The 23,794-nt window shown below is 43.9% G+C and overlaps 1 protein-coding gene across 1 annotated transcript; it reads right to left on the bottom strand.

Moving 5' to 3' along the window:
• Window positions 1-491: 491 nt before the first annotated feature.
• Window positions 492-19,682, bottom strand: LOC142184946 (vomeronasal type-2 receptor 26-like). The gene is made up of 5 exons (XM_075260140.1): window positions 19,550-19,682; window positions 18,409-18,617; window positions 17,644-18,306; window positions 16,805-16,928; window positions 492-1,417 (listed from the first exon to the last, which is right to left on the bottom strand). Exons 1-5 carry the CDS (start codon window positions 19,680-19,682, stop codon window positions 492-494), a joined length of 2,055 nt encoding a protein of 684 aa, XP_075116241.1.
• Between the last annotated feature and the right edge of the window lie 4,112 nt (window positions 19,683-23,794).

Genomic DNA, 23,794 nt, shown 5'->3' with positions numbered 1-23,794 from the left:
ACTAGTCTAATTAGCATATGAATATAAACGGACTTATTCAGACACCACTGAGGTAATCTACATACTATAGGTAGGTGTGAAATAGACTTTCTAAGGGCTATGCAAAGGTGTGATTAGTTAAAAATGACTTTTCCTAGTGATAGAGCGCCTTTAAGTAAGAATCTGCTGAGCCTGAATGCTACATTGTCTATGTATATTGTATATTCATTCAGTCCTGACATATTGCCGGCTGTGTAATGTGTGACGTCACATGTAGTGCGATCATCTGCAGGACAGTCAGCACTAAGGATTGTGACCTCGCAGTGCAACAACACTAAAGTCACTGTTACCCTCCCCCCACACACATATATATCACTGCAGCAGCATCTTCAGGGCTATAAGGGGCAAAAGCTTTATAATAGAATATAATACAGAGATATTCTGTCTAGCACAGTGTATAATAGTGGTGTGGGGGAGGGGCATTATGTTACCACATGGCACATTACACATCATCATTTATTACTATTATTACATATTTCCTTTCTTCTCCCCAGCAAATCAGTTTTTTTGTTCATTTCAGGTCTAAATAAGATAATAAAACATTTTGGGAAAAACACACAAGCTAAAAGTCCAGAACTGGAAGCCATTACTGCAAATATCTCCACGGCCACCATGTATTTCCCTCTGGTGCTCAGATAAGCCGGGATCATGGCCATCCAGACACTACAGAACAGCAGCATGCTGAAGGTGATGTACTTGGCCTCATTAAAACTGTCCGGTAATGTCCTCACCATGAAAGCCAGAAGAAAGCTGACAGCGGCCAGGAGCCCCATATAACCCAACATGGAGTAGAACCAGAGATCTGAGCCCTCATTACACTGAATGATGATCTTCTCAGGATAAGACTGAGTGTCCAGGTCCTGGAATGGGGGAGAAATAGACAACCACAGAACACAGATGACAACCTGGAAGGAAGAACACAACAACACTATGGTATAGGGCAGCTTCACACTCAGCCATTTTCTCCAGGGGCTTCCAGGCTTGGTGGACTTAAAAGCAACACAAACCATAACAGTCTTGGCCAGAAGTGAAGAGACGGCCACTGAGAAGAAGACTCCAAAACTGGTTTCACGTAATCTACAAGTGACATCACTGGGACGGCCAAGAAACAAGAAGACAGAGAGGAAGCTGAGGATGATGGAGACCAGGAGGAGATAACTCAGGTTCCGGTTATTAGCTTTAACAATAGGAGTGTCCCGGTAGGAAATAAATATTCCAAATATGGAGCCGGTGACAAGACATCCGAAGAGCGAGACACAGGAAGATACAGAAGCAATGGTGTCATTATAAGAGATGAATTCCATTACTTTGGGCAGACATCGGTCTCTCTTCTCATTTGGCCATTTGTCACTTTGGCATTTACTGCAGCTGTCGGCATCTGTAGGAAGATTTTATAACATATTAGATATTATAAAGGACATATCTGTCTGAAAACTCCACAAGTCAGGACTCTCAGGACCTGCGGGAACCAATAGTAAGTGAGACAAACTAGATATTTAGTGACAGTGGAATCATGTGACACATAGTATAAAGGTAACATATCTAGGGTTGAGCAATCGCGATCGGAAAAGATCGGATTCCGATCGGCGATAGAGTAAATTTCACGATCGCGATCAGAATTCCGACCCAATCTTTTCCAGCGGGATCAAGATCGGAGGTTATCTCAAGATCGGCTCAACCCGAAAAGTGACTTTTCCCATAGAGAAACATTGACTAGGGTTGAGTTATTGGGATCGGAAAAGACCGGATTCCGATCGGCGATCGAGCAAATTTCACGATCAAGATCGGGATCGAGATCGGCTGGAAAATGATCGAAAATTGGATTTTAAAATCGATCTTGAAATCTCAAGATCGGCTCATCCCTAAACATATATTATCTATGCCCCATGGGGAAACGAAGAAATAGATAATGGAAGACTTGGTGCAGAAATAGTTACTACAAGCTAATAAGTAAGTTCATACAACTCATTGTGAAGGAAACGTCCCAATGTGGCCACAATGACGATGACCAGATATATGTATCATGAGATGACCACATATGTGTATCATGAGATGACTAGAGATGAGCGAACACTAAAATGTTCGAGGTTCGAAATCCGATTCGAACAGCCGCTCACTGTTCGAGTGTTCGAACGGGTTTCGAACCCCATTATAGTCTATGGGGAACATATACTCGTTAAGGGGGAAACCCAAATCCGTCTCAGGAGGGTCACCAAGTCCACTATGACACCCCAGGAAATGATACCAACACCCTGAAATGACACTGGGACAGCAGGGGAAGAATGTCTGGGGGCATATAAGTCACTTTATTTCATGGAATTCCCTGTCAGCTTGCAATTTTCGCAAGCTAACTTTTTCCTATAGGAATGCATTGTACAGCGCTGATTGGCCAGAGTACGGAATTCGACCAATCAGCGCTGGCTCTGCTGGAGGAGGTGGAGTCTAAGATCGCTCCACACCAGTCTCCATTCAGGTCTGACCTTAGACTCCGCCTCCTCTGGCAGAGCCAGCGCTGATTGGCCGAAGGCTGGCCAATGCATTCCTATGGGTATGCAGAGACTCAGCAGTGTTGAGCCAGTTCTGCTAAACTACAACGTGTGCCGGTCAGCCCATCAGATGTAGCAGAGCCAAGGGTGCACTAGAACACTTGTGCACACTCGGCTTTGCTACATCAGATGTAGCAGAGCCGAGGGTGCACTAGAACCCTTGTGCACACTCGGCTCTGCTACATCATAGCCAAGGGTGCACTGGAACCCTTGCATTGGCCAGCGCTGATTGGCCAATGCATTCTATTAGCCTGATGAAGCAGAGCTGAATGTGTGTGCTTAGCTCAACTACTCCACTGGCGTAGTTGAGCTAAGCACACACATTCAGCTCTACTTCATCATGCTAATAGAATGCATTGGCCAGCGCTGATTGGCCAGAGTACGGAATTCGACCAATCAGCGCTGGCTCTGCTGGAGGAGGCGGAGTCTAAGATCGCTCCACACCAGTCTCCATTCAGGTCCGACCTTAGACTCCGCCTCCTCCGGCAGAGCCAGCGCTGATTGGCCGAAGGCTGGCCAATGTTTTCATATGGGTATGCAGAGACTTAGCAGTGTTGAGCCAGTTCTGCTCAACTACACCGTGTGCCAGTCAGCAAATCAGATGTAGCAGAGCCGAGGGTGCACTAGAACACTTGTGCACACTCGGCTCTGCTACATCAGATGTAGCAGAGCCGAGGGTGCACTAGAACCCTCGGCTCTGCTACATCAGATGTAGCAGAACCGAGGGTGCACTAGAACCCTTATGCACACTCGGCTCTGCTACATCAGATGTAGCAGAGCCGAGGGTGCACTAGAACCCTTGTGCACACTCGGCTCTGCTACATCAGAGCCGAGGGTGCACTGGAACCCTTGCATTGGCCAGCGCTGATTGGCCAATGCATTCTATTAGCCTGATGAAGCAGAGCTGAATGTATGTGCTTAGCTCAACTACTCCACTGGCGTAGTTGAGCTAAGCACACACATTCAGCTCTACTTGATCATGCTAATAGAATGCATTGGCCAGCGCTGATTGGCCAGAGTACGGAATTCGACCAATCAGCGCTGGCTCTGCTGGAGGAGGCGGAGTCTAAGGTCGGACTAGAATGGAGACTGGTGTGGAGCGATCTTTGACTCCGCCTCCACCAGCAAAGCCAGCGCTGATTGGTCGAATTCCATACTCTGGCCAATCAGCGCTGTCCAATGTATTCCTATGGGAAAAAGTTTATCTCACAAAAATCACAATTACACACCCGATAGAGCCCCAAAAAGTTATTTTTAATAACATTCCTACCTAAATAAAGGTTATCCCTAGCTATCCCTGCCTGTACAGCTATCCCTGTCTCTTAGTCACAAAGTTCACATTCTCATATGACCCGGATTTGAAATCCGCTATTCGTCTAAAATGGAGGTCACCTGATTTTGGCAGCTAATGACTTTTTCCGTTTTTTTTCAATGTCCCTGTTGTCGTAGTTCCTGTCCCACCTCCCCTGCGCTGTTATTGGTGCAAAAAAAGCACCAGGGAAGGTGGGAGGGGAATCAAAATTTTTTGGAGTTTGCCACGTGATGTTCAATTCGAATCGAACACATCAAACAGCCTGATATCCGATCGAACATGTGTTCGATAGAACACTGTTCGCTCATCTCTAGAGATGACCAGATATGTGTATCATGAGATGACCAGATATGTGTATCATGAGATGATCGGCTTTTCAAAACAACATGATATTCCTATATTACTTCACAAGATGTCTATCCTGTATTGTAATAGAATATGAAGCTTGTTACAGGTTATTCTAGCAAGTTGTAATGTTGTATGGTTCTATATTATATTGCAGTTCTTAACCTCTTCCCGACATCCACTGTACTAGTTTTACACAGTGGACACCCAGCGCTAAGGCCCCCGGTCGGTGCCCACACCGATTGGGGGCATTAACCCCTCCGGCGCCTCGGTCAAAACTGACCAAGACGCCATTTGCTAGGCGGCGCATGAGCAAGCTCCAGGGTCAATGTCAGGGTGGCATGACATCTGGGACCCTTGTAAAGGCTTCCCGGCCTGTGTGCATTGATTTTCTTTTGCAGGGTGCTCTATGCAGCCTGCAAAAGAAATGATGATTTTTTTTTTTTTGCAGTGTATTGCAATGCATTAGCATTGCATTGCAATGCATTGCCTTAGTGGTCAGACCTTCTGGGGTTCAGTTACCCAAGGGGGTCTAATAAATGCAAAAAATAAAAATAAAAAATTTCTATCTATCTATCTATCTATCTATCTATCTATCTATCTATATATTAGCTGGTACCCGCAACCGCGGTGATTGTAGAAGTGGGTAAATACAGGTGCGGGTAAGGTTTTCGTACTGTGTATAAGGTATGGGATATGAAATGTAACTTTGTATCTTGTTGTTGCTGTAATTCTGAGAATATGTGAGACTTTTGTGTTGAATGTAATTTGTATTTGAGCTGCTATACGGTGTTGGTATAAACTGTACATAGTGTCTTTGGGACAGAGGGATTACAAGTGAATATACTTGGATATACGACATTGTATGATTTGTTACTTTCCGCCAGTACATGTAAATTTTGGGCACAGGATACTCTCGAGCAAGCCACATAAAGTCTGGCCCTGTGCATGACAGTTTAGTAACTCCATGCGCGTCTTATTAATAGCAATTAACCCCATCATGTCCCTCACATTAACCCTTGTGTAAAAGTTACTGATATGGGAGAGACTTGGAGGTAATAATTAAGTATCTTCATTACTGAGGTCTTTTATTAGTACCTCCATATGTCTCACATATTAGTAACCTTTATATGAGGCACACAGGGGTTAATAGGAGGGACATGATGGGGTTTATTCCTATTAATGTGAGGCACATGGAGTTACTAACACTAAACTAATAACCCCAAATGCCTGACATTAATGAGAACAGTAATCCTATGTACCTGTGTGTTTTTCAGTTTCACTTTGCTAGCAGCTTCCTCTCCTCCTCGGGGAACGTTTGCAGGGTGCAGATGGCAGGAGCACTATAGCAGGCAGAGATCTGAGCGACTAAGCTCCACCCCCTGGGTTTCCTGCACTCCTCTCAAAGCGGAGTGTCCTTATGCCTCAGCTCTAGCAGAGCACTGAAAGGACCTCGGACTTCATTTAACTCTTGCAGGTCTTGTGCTGCTGGTGTGCCAGTGAAATATGGCAGGAGTGCCACTCTTGGCATGTGTGCCAGGGGTTGCTGACCTCTGCTGTAGAGGGTAATATGAATTTTGTGGCTTGCTATGGTCCAAAGTGTGTGAGATTGCAGAGATAGTGATGTGAGTTTGGGTTTTGTGGGGGTCCTCAGAAAAACGTATGTGCGCTATTGTGACGAAAAGTAGCCTATTGCGCAATCGAGTGTAGTGACTATATTTTCAGCCAAATCGGTGGAGCGTATTTTGCGTGATTAAGGAACAAACATTCAAACATCCAAACACACAAACCCACAAACATCCAAACTCACAAACTTTCACCTTTATAATATTTATATATATATATATTATTAAAAATTCAAATCCCCCCTTTCCCTAGAACACATATAAAAGTAGTTAAACACTGTGAAACACATACATGTTAGGTATCCCTGCGTCTGAAAACTCCCGTTCTACACATCTATAAAATTATTTTTCCTGTATGGTAAACGCTGTAGCGGGAAAAAAAGTCAAAAGTGCCAAACTGCAATTTTTTGCCTCTGATAAAAATTTGAATAAAAAGTGATCAAAACAATATCAATTCCCCAAAATGGTAGAACAAAATTTTTTTATTTTATTTTTTTTGGTAGAGTTGGAAGGGACCTCAAGGGCCATCGGGTCCAACCCCCTGCGAGTGCAGGTCTAACTAAATCATCCCAGCTATATGTTTATCCAGATTCCGCTTGAAGATTTCCATTGATGGAGCGCCCACCACCTCCCGTGGCAGCCTATTCCACTCTCTCACTACCCTCACTGTCAGAAAGTTTTTCCTAATGTCTAATCTGTATCTCTTTCCCTTTAGTCTCATCCCATTGCTTCTTGTACTTCCTTGTGCTAATGAGAATAGGGGAGATCCCTCTGCACGGTGACTACCTTTCAGATATTTGTAGACTGCTATTAAATCTCCCCTCAGCCTTCTCTTCTGCAAACTAAACAATCCCAGTTCTTTTAGCCGCTCCTCATAGGACATGGTTTGCAGACCTTCCACCATTTTGGTTGCTCTTCTCTGGACTTGCTCCAATATATCGATGTCTTTCTTGAATTGAGGCGCCCAGAACTGTACACAGTATTCCAGGTGTGGTCTGACCAGGGAAGAGTACAGCGGAATAATGACCTCTCTTCATCTAGATTCAATGCTTGTCTTCATACATCCCAGAATTTTATTAGCCTTTTTTGCAGCAGCACCGCACTGTTGGCTCATGTTGAATTTGTGATCTACTATTATGCCCAAGTCCTTTTCCCCTATGCTATCACTTAGTTCTATTCCTCCCATACTATATATGTTTTTTACATTTCTGTTACCCAGATGTAGAACTTTGCATTTGTCCCTGTTAAATACCATTTTGTTGGCCTCAGCCCATTGTTCCAGTGTGTCTAAGTCCTTTTGAATACACTCTCTCTCCTCTCTAGTGTTGGCTATTCCTCCTATCTTCGTATCATCTGCAAATTTTATGAGTTCCCCAATAATTCCATCGTCCAGATCATTTATAAAGATATTAAAAAGTACTGGGCCCCGAACAGAGCCCTGCGGCACCCCGCTTTTGACTTTCTTCCAATTCGATGTGTAGCCATTTAGTATTACTCGTTGTGCCCGATCATTAAGCCAGTTGTGAATCCACCGAACTGATTTTTTGTCAAAGCCATACTTAATCATTTTTTCAATAAGAAGGTTATGTGATACTTTATCAAATGCCTTACTGAAGTCAAGATATACTATGTCCACGGCATTCCCTTGGTCCAACCATTCAGTGATTTTGTTGTAGAAGGAAATCAGGTTAGTCTGACAAGATTTATTGGTCATAAAGCCGTGCTGGCTCTGGTTAATTAATACCTTCCCATCCAGGTACCGAAGTAAATGTTCCTTGACAATTTGCTCAAAGATTTTTCCTGCTATCGAGGTCAGACTTACCGGCCTGTAATTTCCTGGATCGTCCCTTTTCCCCTTTTTGTAGATGGGGACAACATTTGCCCTTTTCCAATCTAAAGGGACCACTCCTGTTTCCCATGACTTACCGAAGATTATAGCAAGGGGTTCTGTTATTTCCTCTGCTATCTCTTTCAGGACTCTAGGGTGTAAATCATCTGGTCCTGGGGACTTGGTTTCCTGTAACTTGGCTAAGTGCTCTCTTACCAGACCTTCGCTTATAGTCAGCTTGGAGTTCTCCTTCCCCTCATCTCCATCACCATTAATGTCGATATTTCCATTAGTTTCTTGGGAGAAGACGGATACAAAATATGAATTTAGTAGCTCCACCTGCTGTTCCACCATGTTAACTGTTTCTCCTTTGTCATTCTTCAGGACTCCAATGGTCTCCTTCACTTTTCTTTTGCTTTTAACATATCCCCAAAATCCTTTTACCTTACTCTTTGCCTCTTTTGCAAGCTTCAATTCGTGTTCAGCCTTAGCTCCTTTGATGCTTGTCTTGCAGAGTCTGCAGACTGCTGTGTACTCTTCCTTAGGTATAGTTCCCATCTTCCACTTTTTGTATGTTTCCTTTTTCCTTTTTAGCAGGTTATGTAATTTTTTGGTCATCCATCCTGATATTTTTAGGTGCTTCCCATTTTTCTTCCTTCTAGGTATTGTTAGTTCCTGTGCTTTAATGATTTCCCTACGGAAGATTTCCCACCCTTCATGTGCATTTTTGTGCTTAAGAATTTTGCACCATGGAATTCTGCTAACCCTTGCCTTCAGGCTCTTGAAGTCTGCCCTGCTAAAGTCGAGCCTTGAAGTCTGTGTCTTCTCAGGTCTTCTTCTTCTTGCAACCCCAAACTCAAGTATAGCATGATCGCTGAATCCCAGTGTCCCTGCTACCCGTAGTCCCTTAACCATGTGCTCTTTGTTGGTTAGGACTAGGTCCAAAATGGATGTTCCTCTCGTGTTTTCTTCTACTAGCTGGGCAATGAAGTTGTCTGCTAGAGAGGATAAAAATTTGATGGAGCCTTTACTCTTGGCTGTGTGGGTTTCCCAATGAATGTCAGGGTAATTGAAGTCTCCCATGATCACTATTTCATGTTTCTTTGAGAGCGTGGTCATTTGCTGTGAAAAAATCTCATCCATGTCTTCTGTCTGTCCTGGTGGTCTGTAATAAACGCCTAGTATGATGTCCTTATCATTGTTTTTCCCTTGAATTACTACCCAAATAATTTCCAGTAGATTATCATTCTGTAAAACTGTAATTTCTGTGGAGATGTGTTCTTTTTTAACATACAATGCAACTCCACCCCCTCTTTTATTAGTTCTATTCTTTTTGAATAAGTTGTATCCTTCCATCTGTATGTTCCAATCATGCATGTCGTTCCACCAGGTTTCTGTGATGCCGATGACGTCATAGTTTTCCTTGTGTATCATCAGCTCTAGTTCTCCTTGTTTGTTTCTCATACTTTGTGCGTTTGTGTAAAAACATTTCAGATTGTGCTCTGCTGTATCCTTTTTCATAATTTCCTTCTGAGTATCCTGTCTTGGGTCCTCTTTACCACATCTAGTAACCTTGTTTAGTATGTCTTTTAGCTGCATGTTCTTGTCTTTCTTTTTTCTTCCCATCCCCTCTTCTTCTAGTTTAAAGCCCTTCTGATGAGTGTGGCAAGTCTTCTGGCAAATATGATCAAAACAATATCAATTCCCCAAAATGGTAAAACAAAAAATTACACCTGATCCTGCAAAAAAATACGCCCTATACATCCCCATACATGGAAGTATAAAAAAAGTTACAGGTGTCAGAAGATGACGACTTTTAGAGAAAAAAAATTGCACAGTTTTGCTTTTTTTTAAGGGAACATCATCACACTGGTAAGACAGTACTACTACTCCTACTAGAACATCATCACACTGGTAAGACAGTACTACTACTCCTACTAGAACATCATCTACATTGCTAAGACAGTACTACTACTCCTACTAGAACATCATCACACTGGTAAGACAGTACTACTACTCCTACTAGAACATCATCACACTGGTAAGACTACTACTACTCCTACTAGACCATCATCACACTGGTAAGACAGTACTACTACTCCTACTAGAACCTAGAACATCATCACACTGGTAAGACAGTACTGCTACTCCTACTAGAACATCATCTACACTGCTAAGACAGTACTACTACTCCTACTAGAACATCATCACACTGGTAAGACAGTACTACTACTCCTACTAGAACATCATCACACTGGTAAGAAAGTAGTACTACTACTCCTACTAGAACATCATCTACATTGCTAAGACAGTACTACTACTCCTACTAGAACATCATCACACTGGTAAGCCACTACTACTACTCCTACTAGAACATCATCACACTGGTAAGACAGTACTACTACTCCTACTAGAGCATCATCACACTGGTAAGACAGTACTACTACTCCTACTAGAACATCATCTACATTGCTAAGACAGTACTACTACTCCTACTAGAACATCATCACACTGGTAAGACAGTACTACTACTCCTACTAGAACATCATCACACTGGTAAGACTACTACTACTCCTACTAGACCATCATCACACTGGTAAGACAGTACTACTACTCCTACTAGAACCTAGAACATCATCACACTGGTAAGACAGTACTACTACTCCTACTAGAACATCATCTACACTGCTAAGACAGTACTACTACTCCTACTAGAACATCATCACACTGGTAAGACAGTACTACTACTCCTACTAGAACATCATCACACTGGTAAGACAGTAGTACTACTACTCCTACTAGAACATCATCTACATTGCTAAGACAGTACTACTACTCCTACTAGAACATCATCACACTGGTAAGACAGTACTACTACTCCTACTAGAACATCATCACACTGGTAAGACTACTACTACTCCTACTAGACCATCATCACACTGGTAAGACAGTACTACTACTCCTACTAGAACCTAGAACATCATCACACTGGTAAGACAGTACTACTACTCCTTCTAGAACATCATCACACTGGTAAGACAGTACTACTACTCCTACTAGAACATCATCACACTGGTAAGACAGTACTACTACTCCTACTAGAACATCATCACACTGGTAAGACTACTACTACTCCTACTAGACCATCATCACACTGGTAAGACAGTACTACTACTCCTACTAGAACATCATTACACTGGTAAGACAGTACTACTACTCCTACTAGAACATCATCACACTGGTAAGACAGTACTACTACTCCTACTAGAACATCATCTACACTGCTAAGACAGTACTACTACTCCTACTAGAACATCATCACACTGGTAAGACTACTACTCCTACTAGAACATCATCACACTGGTAAGACAGTACTACTACTCCTACTAGAACATCATCACACTGGTAAGACTACTAATACTCCTACTAGAACATCATCACACTGGTAAGACAGTACTACTACTCCTACTAGAACATCATCTACACTGCTAAGACAGTACTACTACTCCTACTAGACCATCATCACACTGGTAAGACAGTACTACTACTCCTACTAGAACATCATCACACTGGTAAGACAGTACTACTACTCCTACTAGAACCTAGAACATCATCACACTGGTAAGACAGTACTACTACTCCTACTAGAACATCATCTACACTGCTAAGACAGTACTACTACTCCTACTAGACCATCATCACACTGGTAAGACAGTACTACTACTCCTACTAGAACATCATCACACTGGTAAGACAGTAGTACTACTCCTTCTAGATCATCATCACACTGGTAAGACAGTACTACTACTCCTACTAGAACATCATCACACTGGTAAGAAAGTACTACTACTCCTACTAGAACATCATCACACTGGTAAGACTACTACTACTCCTACTAGAACATCATCACACTGGTAAGACAGTACTACTACTCCTACTAGAACATCATCACACTGGTAAGACAGTACTACTACTCCTACTAGAACATCATCTACACTGCTAAGACAGTACTACTACTCCTACTAGACCATCATCACACTGGTAAGACAGTACTACTACTCCTACTAGAACATCATCACACTGGTAAGAAAGTACTACTACTCCTACTAGAACATCATCACACTGGTAAGACTACTACTACTCCTACTAGAACATCATCACACTGGTAAGACAGTACTACTACTCCTACTAGAACATCATCACACTGGTAAGACAATACTACTACTCCTACTAGACCATCATCACACTGGTAAGACAGTACTACTACTCCTACTAGAACATCATCACACTGGTAAGACAGTAATACTACTCCTACTAGAACATCATCACACTGATAAGTCAGTACTACTACTACTTCTACTACAACATCATCACACTGGTAAGACAGTACTACTACTCCTACTAGAACATCATCACACTGGTAAGACAGTAGTACTACTACTCCTACTAGAACATCATCTACATTGCTAAGACAGTACTACTACTCCTACTAGAACATCATCACACTGGTAAGACAGTACTACTACTCCTACTAGAACATCATCACACTGGTAAGACTACTACTACTCCTACTAGACCATCATCACACTGGTAAGACAGTACTACTACTCCTACTAGAACATCATTACACTGGTAAGACAGTACTACTACTCCTACTAGAACAACATCACACTGGTAAGACAGTAATAATACTCCTACTAGAACATCATCACACTGGTAAGACAATACTACTACTCCTACTAGACCATCATCACACTGGTAAGACAGTACTACTACTCCTACTAGACCATCATCACACTGGTAAGACAGTACTACTACTCCTACTAGAACATCATCACACTGGTAAGACAGTACTACTACTCCTACTAGACCATCATCACACTGGTAAGACAGTACTACTACTCCTACTAGAACATCATTACACTGGTAAGAAAGTACTACTACTCCTACTAGAACATCATCTACACTGCTAAGACAGTACTACTACTCCTACTAGAACATCATCACACTGGTAAGACTACTACTACTCCTACTAGAAAATCATCACACTGGTAAGACAGTACTACTACTCCTACTACAACATCATTACACTGGTAAGACAGTACTACTACTCCTACTAGAACATCATCACACTGGTAAGACAGTAATACTACTCCTACTAGAACATCATCACACTGATAAGTCAGTACTACTACTACTCCTACTACAACATCATCACACTGGTAAGACAGTACTACTACTCCTACTAGAACATCATCACACTGGTAAGACAGTACTACTACTCCTACTAGACCATCATCACACTGGTAAGACAGTACTACTACTCCTACTAGAACATCATTACACTGGTAAGACAGTACTACTACTCCTACTAGAACATCATCACACTGGTAAGACAGTACTACTACTCCTACTAGAACATCATCACACTGGTAAGACAGAACTACTACTCCTACTAGAACATCATCACACTGGTAAGACAGTACTACTACTCCTACTAGAACATCATCTACACTGCTAAGACAGTACTACTACTCCTACTAGACCATCATCACACTGGTAAGACAGTACTACTACTCCTACTAGAACATCATCACACTGGTAAGACAGTACTACTACTCCTACTAGAACCTAGAACATCATCACACTGGTAAGACAGTACTACTACTCCTACTAGAACATCATCTACACTGCTAAGACAGTACTACTACTCCTACTAGACCATCATCACACTGGTAAGACAGTACTACTACTCCTACTAGAACATCATCACACTGGTAAGACAGTACTACTACTCCTACTAGACCATCATCACACTGGTAAGACAGTACTACTACTCCTACTAGAACATCATCACACTGGTAAGAAAGTACTACTACTCCTACTAGAACATCATCACACTGGTAAGACTACTACTACTCCTACTAGAACATCATCACACTGGTAAGACAGTACTACTACTCCTACTAGAACATCATCACACTGGTAAGACAGTAATACTACTCCTACTAGAACATCATCACACTGATAAGTCAGTACTACTACTACTCCTACTACAACATCATCACACTGGTAAGACAGTACTACTACTCCTACTAGAACATCATCACACTGGTAAGACAGTAGTACTACTACTCCTACTAGAACATCATCTACATTGCTAAGACAGTACTACTACTCCTACTAGAACATCATCACACTGGTAAGACAGTACTACTACTCCTACTAGAACATCATCACACTGGTAAGACTACTACTCCTACTAGACCATCATCACACTGGTAAGACAGTACTACTACTCCTACTAGAACCTAGAACATCATCACACTGGTAAGACAGTACTACTACTCCTACTAGAACATCATCTACACTGCTAAGACAGTACTACTACTCCTACTAGAACATCATCACACTGGTAAGACAGTACTACTACTCCTACTAGAACATCATCACACTGGTAAGACAATACTACTACTCCTACTAGACCATCATCACACTGGTAAGACAGTACTACTACTCCTACTAGAACATCATCACACTGGTAAGACAGTACTACTACTCCTACTAGAACGACATCACACTGGTAAGACAGTACTACTACTCCTACTAGAACATCATCTACACTGCTAAGACAGTACTACTACTCCTACTAGAACATCATCACACTGGTAAGACTACTACTACTCCTACTAGAACATCATCACACTGGTAAGACAGTACTACTACTCCTATTAGAACATCATCTACACTGCTAAGACAGTACTACTACTCCTACTAGAACATCATCACACTGGTAAGACTACTACTACTCCTACTAGAACATCATCACACTGGTAAGACAGTACTACTACTCCTACTAGAACATCATTACACTGGTAAGACAGTACTACTACTCCTACTAGAACATCATCACACTGGTAAGACAGTACTACTACTCCTACTAGAACATCATCACACTGGTAAGACAATACTACTACTCCTACTAGACCATCATCACACTGGTAAGACAGTACTACTACTCCTACTAGAACATCATCACACTGGTAAGACAGTACTACTACTCCTACTAGAACCTAGAACATCATCACACTGGTAAGACAGTACTACTACTCCTACTAGAACATCATCTACACTGCTAAGACAGTACTACTACTCCTACTAGACCATCATCACACTGGTAAGACAGTACTACTACTCCTACTAGAACATCATCACACTGGTAAGACAGTACTACTACTCCTACTAGACCATCATCACACTGGTAAGACAGTACTACTACTCCTACTAGAACATCATTACACTGGTAAGACAGTACTACTACTCCTACTAGAACATCATCACACTGGTAAGAAAGTACTACTACTCCTACTAGAACATCATCTACACTGCTAAGACAGTACTACTACTCCTACTAGAACATCATCACACTGGTAAGACAGTACTACTACTCCTACTAGAACATCATCACACTGGTAAGACAGTACTACTACTCCTACTAGAACATCATCACACTGGTAAGACAGTACTACTACTCCTACTACAACATCATCACACTGGTAAGACAGTACTACTACTCCTACTAGAGCATCATCACACTGGTAAGACAGTACTACTACTCCTACTAGAACATCATCACACTGGTAAGACAGTACTACTACTCCTACTAGAACATCATCACACTGATAAGTCAGTACTACTACTCCTACTAGAACATCATCACACTGGTAAGACAATACTACTACTCCTACTAGACCATCATCACACTGGTAAGACAGTACTACTACTCCTACTAGAACATCATCACACTGGTAAGACAGTACTACTACTCCTACTAGAACGACATCACACTGGTAAGACAGTACTACTACTCCTACTAGAACATCATCTACACTGCTAAGACAGTACTACTACTCCTACTAGAACATCATCACACTGGTAAGACTACTACTACTCCTACTAGAACATCATCACACTGGTAAGACAGTACTACTACTCCTATTAGAACATCATCTACACTGCTAAGACAGTACTACTACTCCTACTAGAACATCATCACACTGGTAAGACTACTACTACTCCTACTAGAACATCATCACACTGGTAAGACAGTACTACTACTCCTACTAGAACATCATTACACTGGTAAGACAGTACTACTACTCCTACTAGAACATCATCACACTGGTAAGACAGTACTACTACTCCTACTAGAACATCATCACACTGGTAAGACAATACTACTACTCCTACTAGACCATCATCACACTGGTAAGACAGTACTACTACTCCTACTAGAACATCATCACACTGGTAAGACAGTACTACTACTCCTACTAGAACCTAGAACATCATCACACTGGTAAGACAGTACTACTACTCCTACTAGAACATCATCTACACTGCTAAGACAGTACTACTACTCCTACTAGACCATCATCACACTGGTAAGACAGTACTACTACTCCTACTAGAACATCATCACACTGGTAAGACAGTACTACTACTCCTACTAGACCATCATCACACTGGTAAGACAGTACTACTACTCCTACTAGAACATCATTACACTGGTAAGACAGTACTACTACTCCTACTAGAACATCATCACACTGGTAAGTAAGTACTACTACTCCTACTAGAACATCATCTACACTGCTAAGACAGTACTACTACTCCTACTAGAACATCATCACACTGGTGAGACAGTACTACTACTCCTACTAGAACATCATCACACTGGTAAGACAGTACTACTACTCCTACTAGAACATCATCACACTGGTAAGACAGTACTACTACTCCTACTACAACATCATCACACTGGTAAGACAGTACTACTACTCCTACTAGAGCATCATCACACTGGTAAGACAGTACTACTACTCCTACTAGAACATCATCACACTGGTAAGACAGTACTACTACTCCTACTAGAACATCATCACACTGATAAGTCAGTACTACTACTCCTACTAGAACATCATCACACTGGTAAGACAGTACTACTACTCCTACTAGACCATCATCACACTGGTAAGACAGTACTACTACTCCTACTAGAATATCATCACACTGGTAAGACAGTACTACTGCTCCTACTACCATATACCGGTTATATTGGAGATCTCTCCCTCTGAACATGGCACGCAGTCATAGCAGCAGATGTAAATTGTTTCTCTTTCCTTCTTCCTGCTTCCAGGTAAACATGGCTCTGAGCAGCGAGATACTGGGATCTGAAGGAGAAGACAAGATCCTTTACTGGAGTGACACAGAATGGACATGTATGATAGCAGTAATCGGTGACCTTAGAGGGTGGACTATAGAAAGTGAAGTGTCCCTTGAGGTGTCCCCAGGTCAGTGAATGAGATATGGAGTCTGTTGTTCTTCCTCCATCTCTTGTTACATCAGTGTAAAAAATATGCAAATCTATTCTCCAGGATGAAATTAGGAGAACAGTGCACTCTGTATGCCACCCTCTAGAGGGCAGCCCCCTTAACATTATGCATGACTCAGTTAATAAGCCTACTAACATGATGCAGAGTTTATTGGCAAATTAGAATTTCTATCCAAAAAGGAACAGATTCCCAGCTATGGACAGTGCTGTTTCGGTCTTTTGGACCTCCTCAGCATAGCACAGGGATACTGATTTGGCAGAGTGAGAGACTATAGACCAGTCTCTCACTCTGCCAAATCAGTATCCCTGCGCTATGCTGAGAAGGTCCAAAAGACCAAAACAGCGCTGTCCATAGCTGGGAATCTGTTCCTTTTTGGATAGAAATTCTAATTTGGCAATAAACTCTGCATCATGTTAGTAGGCTTATTAACTGAGTCATGCATGATGTTAAGGGGGCTGCCCTCTAGAGGGCGGCATACAGAGTGCACTGTTCTCCTAATTTCATCCTGGAGAATAGATTTACATAGTCACATATATAATGGAAGGCTTCTTACCTCATGTGTGTGTCTCCAGGGTATAGACGAGGTATTTATATAAAGCTTCTGACCACTGACAGCCCATGGGGTAAAACTTCCTACTATGTCCTCCCGTATGTCCTTATGTGTGGCCTTTGTTATATATATCCTGTATATTATCTTATATCCATGTACGGCTTCCCGCTGCTCATTAAAGTAATAGGAAGGTCTCATTGGATCCAGTGGACTCTTCAACCTCTGTAGGTGGCGCTGTAACTTCTGTGTGTATTGTGTAAGTCTGGTTATTGGATTTTCTGGATATTTGTCTTTTACATATAAGAACATTTCATGGAGAGCTTTTGCCAGGACTTCTACAGCCTCATACAGTCTTGGAGAGACACCCGATGTGAGAAGATATCTTATACTTGGCAGAGTAAACTGAACAGTAGAATTATCTTCTTCATCTCTGAAACTGGCTAAAATGAAGGAACCTTTCTCTTTGTTTTTTGCTATTATATCCATTTTTTCCCAGAAGAACTTGATTTTGAATATATCAGGGAGAGTCTTGTAATTTTTCACAAAATCTTCCATTCCTTGAAAAGACTGTGATGCAAAGTCCACGACTAGACTTCTATTATATTCTGGATACCATTCAGGAGAACTGACCGAACTATAGGCAAAGGATGGTGGAAAGATGAAAGTCTTACCAAAAAATACAAATGCAGGATCACACATCATAATATCTAACATATAAGTGAAGGTCCCGCACAGTATAATGACCCTGACTTGTGGATTGTGTAATACCTGTAATATCTGATCATTATATTCTATATCCTCCTCTGTATATTTTATGGTGAAGGCCACACAGATCCCGCGCTCTCTCATGTACTTTGTCAGTATCTGCAGTTCTTTCTCTCCATTATCATCATCTGATGCTAAAATCCCAACCCAGGTCCAGCCAAAGTGCTCCAACAGTTCGGTGATCACCATATTGTGGATGTGGCTATTTTGGACTGTCCGGAAAACATGTGGATAGAGGAGTCTATCAGATAATGAGGGGTCGGTGGCTCCATAACTGATCTGTACAAGACAGAAGAGAACAGAAAGCATTGGGGCAGATTTACTAATCCTATGGAATATTCACACAGTGTGACCTTAGACCAGGCAGTCTATAATATTGTCACAGTAGATCAGGCTGGTGATAAATCTGGTGAATCTTCAGACATCTTTCTATAACGTCCTGTTGATTGTCTTATATTGTGTCACTAATTGTAGCCGCATCTTCTATCTCGCCCATGTGTAGAAATCCAAACTCCTTCCCCTCTAAAATAATCTATAAAACCCTTGAGTCTTCCCACTAGTAGTTGTGACCTGGGAACATATTCTCGATGTATTTGTACTTAAAGGGATCAAATCATTGGATACCCTTTTTTTTCTGATTAACACATAGGAATAGCCTTAAGAAAGGCTATTCTTCTCCTACCTTTAGATGTCTTCTCTGCGTCGCCATTCGGTAGAAATCCTGGTTTTCTTCTGTATACAAATGAGTTCTCTGGCAGCACTGGGGGCATCCCCAATGCTGCGAGAGAAATCTCCAGCGACACCTCTATATTCTTCTGGAATGCCTTTCCCTGTGTCTTCTTCCGTACTTGGTTTCAAACTTCTAGGCATGTACAGTCGGCTCTGCCATCGTGCCTCGGGCAGAGCTGACTGCTCAAAACTGCCCTGTCCTTCCTCCAGCCCTCAGACACTGTGGGCATCAGGTACCTCTGGCTGCCGCTCCTCTCCTCCCTTCCCCCTATTTGCAGGGGATTCTGACACTGCCTGACCGTCTCTGCCGCCATCACCTGCAGCTCTCCCGGCCTCTCCACATCTCAGGCACCTCCAGGACTCCTCTCTCCCAGCCTCCAGCAATAGAGGTAGACCTATCCAGTCCCCTTCTGACCTTCGCTCTGCATGGACAGCTTCATCTTCTCCTCTTGGTCCTGGCACCAGGATGTTGGGCCCTCTAACTGCTCCTCCTGGCACCTCTGGCCGTGCTCCTGTCGCTGTGCATGACTCTGGGAGCCCTGCCTCATCCTCCCAGCATGAGGCCTCCTACGCTGCTGCACATGCCTCTCCGCTGCTGCCCTCTGAGAGCTAATGTTTCTGACAACAGCTCATTCGGACCTCCCTCTGGTAGTGGCATTGTGGCCAACCACCCCATTGCATCCCTAGCCTCTAACACGAACACTCTCACTGAGCTCCGTCGCCTTCGTGCTCATCTGGCTGATGTCCCTATTAAGTCTGACATGGAAGCATATCTTTCCCGGCTGGAACAGTCTTACAAGCTGGAACTTTCTGCTGTCCGTTCTACTGTTCAGCAATTGGACGGGAGAGTTGATAGCCTTGAATCTTCCATATCCTCTCTAGGCACCCAGCTGTACCCCCATGATATGATTATCTCCTCTCATACTCAGCAGCTGCAGTATTTGGCGGACCTCCTGGATGACCAGGAAAACTGCAATCGTCGGAATAACATCAGGGTGAGAGGTCTCCCAAATCTATCAACCCTCAGGACTCTCTGATTGAACTTGATCGTGTTCATCGTTCCTTGGACGCCCTCCTGACTCCTTGAACCCCAGAGATGTTATCTGCAGATTTCATAGATACCAGCTTAAGGAGGCTATCATGCAAGGTTTGGGAGTCTCCCCACATCATGTTCCAGGACACTGTAATTTATTTGCTACTGGACCTGTCCCACCTCGCTCTGACTAGAAGACGGTCCTTGAAGCCCGGATTGGATGTCCTGATTCAGCACCAGGTGCCATACTCCTGGAGCTTCCCCTTCCGCCTCCAAGTTCGACATGTAGGTTGCATAGTGTCCCTATCCCACCCAGATGACCTTCCAGCCTTCGCTGCTGCCTTGGGACTTCCCTCTGTTCCTGCTTTCTCCTGGCCTTTGTTGTCTGGTGCCCTTCCTTCAGCTCCACCTTCCGGTTCCCACTCCGGACCGCCTGGACTCAGCTCCTGCTGCCTCCACCTGACTGCTGAGTCTCGTACCATACTGAGTTCTCTTCTAATGTTGTATACTTAGTGGAGCTCTGCCTGCCCAGGGGGGCCATGTGTCACCGACTCTGCGTTTCACCTTCTCGGCCCCCGTGCCTCTCCCGGGTATGCTGTTTTGCTTCCCTTTCCCCTAATATAGCTCTGTGGTTTATTGTCTATTGCAACGTTCGGTCTCACATTTTGCTCCTGTTGTACTTTCAGTCCAGTCTGTGGCCTGGGGTCAGAAAGGGGGAGGGAGGGTAACAGCCCCTCTGTTAGAAAGCCCGTTCCCCACCGGGGCTTTGGCACTCTTTCTTTGCCTATTCCCCACCTTTTTTGAGCAGAGATAGTTTCTCCGCCCCACTTTGTTGGTTTTCTTGTTGCTTTCTTCACCCTTTTCTTTTTCTATATTTTGTTCCTAGTTTGTTCTTGTTGTTGCTTCCTTGTCTCTAGTCCTTGTCTTCTTCCTCTTGTTTCCTCTCCATGTGGTTCCCTTCCTTCCCTCCTTGATAATGACTTCCCTCAATTTCTGTTCTCTGAATATCCGGGGACTTATTGTTCCCCAAAAGCATAGTCAGATCCTTTACCAGCTTCATAAAAGAATGTTCCGATGTTCTTATTCTACAGGAAACTCACTTCAAGAAGGACCGTGTCCCGGACATCCGTAGTCGTTATTTCCCTCTCTGGTTCCACAGCGTCAACCCAGTCGCCAAGTCTAAGGGAGTCTCCATCGCCATCCATCGCTCTCTACAGCATGAGGTACTAGACACCCTAGTTGATCCTGAGGGTAGATTTGTATTCCTTAAACTGCGCACTGCAGGTACTGTCCTCACCATTGCTGGCTGCTATCTCCCAAACCAGGGGCAGCTGGTGTATTGTAGGTCATTGATTGGCAGACTGGCAGACTTTAGTGAGGGAGTGGTATTTCCTGGGGGCGACTTTAATTTCGTCCTGGATCCCTTTTTGGATTCTTCCCCTTCTCACCCTCCCCATGCCCCGTCGCAATTACGCCACCTAGCGTCGACACTCCATAACTCCCAGTTAGTGGATATCTGGCGAATTTTACACCCGCACGATGTGGACTACACATATCACTCCCCCATTCAAAAAACCTATAGCCGAATTAATTTCTTCCCCCTATGCCCAACAGCAGCACAAGATAGAGTATTCCTGCTCCTGTGTGCTGTTAGGACAGGTGGAACTTTTAATTAGCTAACAGAACTTTCCCCTATAAGAGGCCGAGAGACCTCCTCCCCCCTGAGTTTTTTTTCTGTTCGTGTGTGACTGGACAGGTGGGGGGTGTCTCTGCTTCTCCCCCAGTTTTTTCTTACCTGTCGCAGTGGTCTTGCTTCTGCATTCGGCTCTCTGCCGCGCTGGCTGCTGTCACGTGGGGGGGGACCTTTCTGCTTTAGCACTCCAGGAGGAATGGTTGTGCCGCAGCAGGTTCTGGCTGGGCACTGTTGCATCCCGGCTTCCGCTTCTGGGGTGAGCCCACGCATGCACAGTAGTGACGCAACGCAGGTCTCCCCCGGGCTTTTCTAGGAGCCTCCCTTTTGGGTTTTCTCTCCCTCTAGTGTATGAGGGATTCTTTCTGGGACCCTTTACTATCTCCTCCTCCTCCGTCGAGTTTTGAACAATATGCCGGGAGTGGGAGGTTTGGATGAGTTAGGGGGCGGAGTCACCAAGACTTCCACCTTCCTCCCGGGCTATTTAAACCCCCCTCACCCTTAGAGCCATGCTTTTCCACATCTGTGCACAAGCTTTTTTGCCTATTGTGCTGCTTGTTAGCAAACCTTGAGTTAACCCTTTCAGTGTATTTAAGCGTAGGTGGCTCAGGGTGAGTTATTAACATATTTTTGTTCTTACAGATGTCCTCCTCTTCCTCCTCTATGGATCCCAGGAGAAAATCAACCTCCAAACGTAAGCACTTAGCCTGCGGGAAGTGCGGAATCCTGTTACCTGATGGCTACGAATATCAGTGCAGTGGTTGCAGAGGACCCCCATAAGAGGACACACCCCTTCTGGATGTTGTCGGCTAGTTCAAGGAGTTTGTAGAACAATCCATGAGGGAGGTGAAGGAGTCATGCACCTAACTAAAAGGCCGTGGGTGGAGCCCCGCCAGGTGTCCCTCCCCCCTCTGGAAGAACTCCACATAGTGGATGAAATTTCCACGGAGGAAGAAATGGAGGAAACTGAGAAACTCGTCTTCCCGATTGAGAAGATACCCAGATTGATGAAAATCATCAGGTCTAAGGACCATGACGGAGATGAGGGGTCAGCTAGAAGATCTAAGTCCTTCAGGGCTAAAGGGCTAAATAAGATCTGGTCCATAGGATGGAGGCTGAATGGAGGCGCCCGGAGAAAGCTTTCAACCCTTCCAGGCGTTTCAAAACTCTTTTTCCCATCTCCGAGGCTCAGCAGGGCACTTGGGGTTTTCCTCCCAGAGTGGATATGGCTGTGGCCAAATTGTCCAAACGTACGGTAGTCCCTGCAGAAGATGGGTCCAATTTGCAAGACTCTATGGATCGTCGAGTGGAAGGCTCATTGAGGTGAGTTTATGCGACCTCCTCCGCCCAAGCTTCCATAGGGATCTCTGCCAGCGAGGTGGTGGTAAGACTCTGTGCTGACCTTTCTTCCCTGGAGAAAGACATTGACTCAGGAGTCCACTGGGATGACCTCCTGACATCCATGTCAGATATCTCTCTGATGGTCGACTTCCTGTCCGAAGAGACTTTTTACCAAACAAAACTGGCATCCAGAGCCATGGCTCTAGCCACCACGGCCAGGCGCCCGCTGTGGCTGAAACCTTGGAGAGCGGATAACGTCTCCAAGTTTAGTCTTTGTGCCCTTCCCTTCAAGCCGGGGATGCTATTCAGGAAGGAGCTATACTGAATAATGGAGGGCCTCTCGGATTTGAAAGGGAAGAAATTCCCTCAACCCTCTGGCGGTAGACAGGGATCTTCCTTTCGTGGCCACGGATTCCCCAAAGGAAGCTCTCGAAGACCAAGGCACCCTGGCTCCCAGTCCAGAGGCGGAGGTTGAGGGTCCTCTCGTGACCCTGAGAAGAAAAGATCTTCCTGACTATCCTGCCCCCTCCCCCCCGCGTTCCGGCGGCGGTTGCCTCTCTCAACATGTGTCCACCTGGTCCCGTCTCATTCAGGAT

Source organism: Leptodactylus fuscus, chromosome 1 (assembly GCF_031893055.1).
Source record: "Leptodactylus fuscus isolate aLepFus1 chromosome 1, aLepFus1.hap2, whole genome shotgun sequence".
In the NCBI taxonomy this organism is placed as follows: Eukaryota; Metazoa; Chordata; class Amphibia; order Anura; family Leptodactylidae; genus Leptodactylus; species Leptodactylus fuscus.
This window is presented reverse-complemented; position numbering and strand designations above follow the sequence as displayed.

Coding starts and splice junctions, on each gene's coding strand:
- LOC142184946 (XM_075260140.1), bottom strand. CDS start 19,682: ATGAGGCAGGGCTCCCAGAGTCATGCACAGCGACAGGAGCACGGCCAG. Junction 18,307..18,408: donor ATAATGATCAGATATTACAG/GTATTACACAAT, acceptor TTTTTTGGTAAG/ACTTTCATCTTTCCACCATC. Junction 16,929..17,643: donor CCTGGAGACACACACATGAG/GTAAGAAGCCTT, acceptor CTTCTCCTTCAG/ATCCCAGTATCTCGCTGCTC.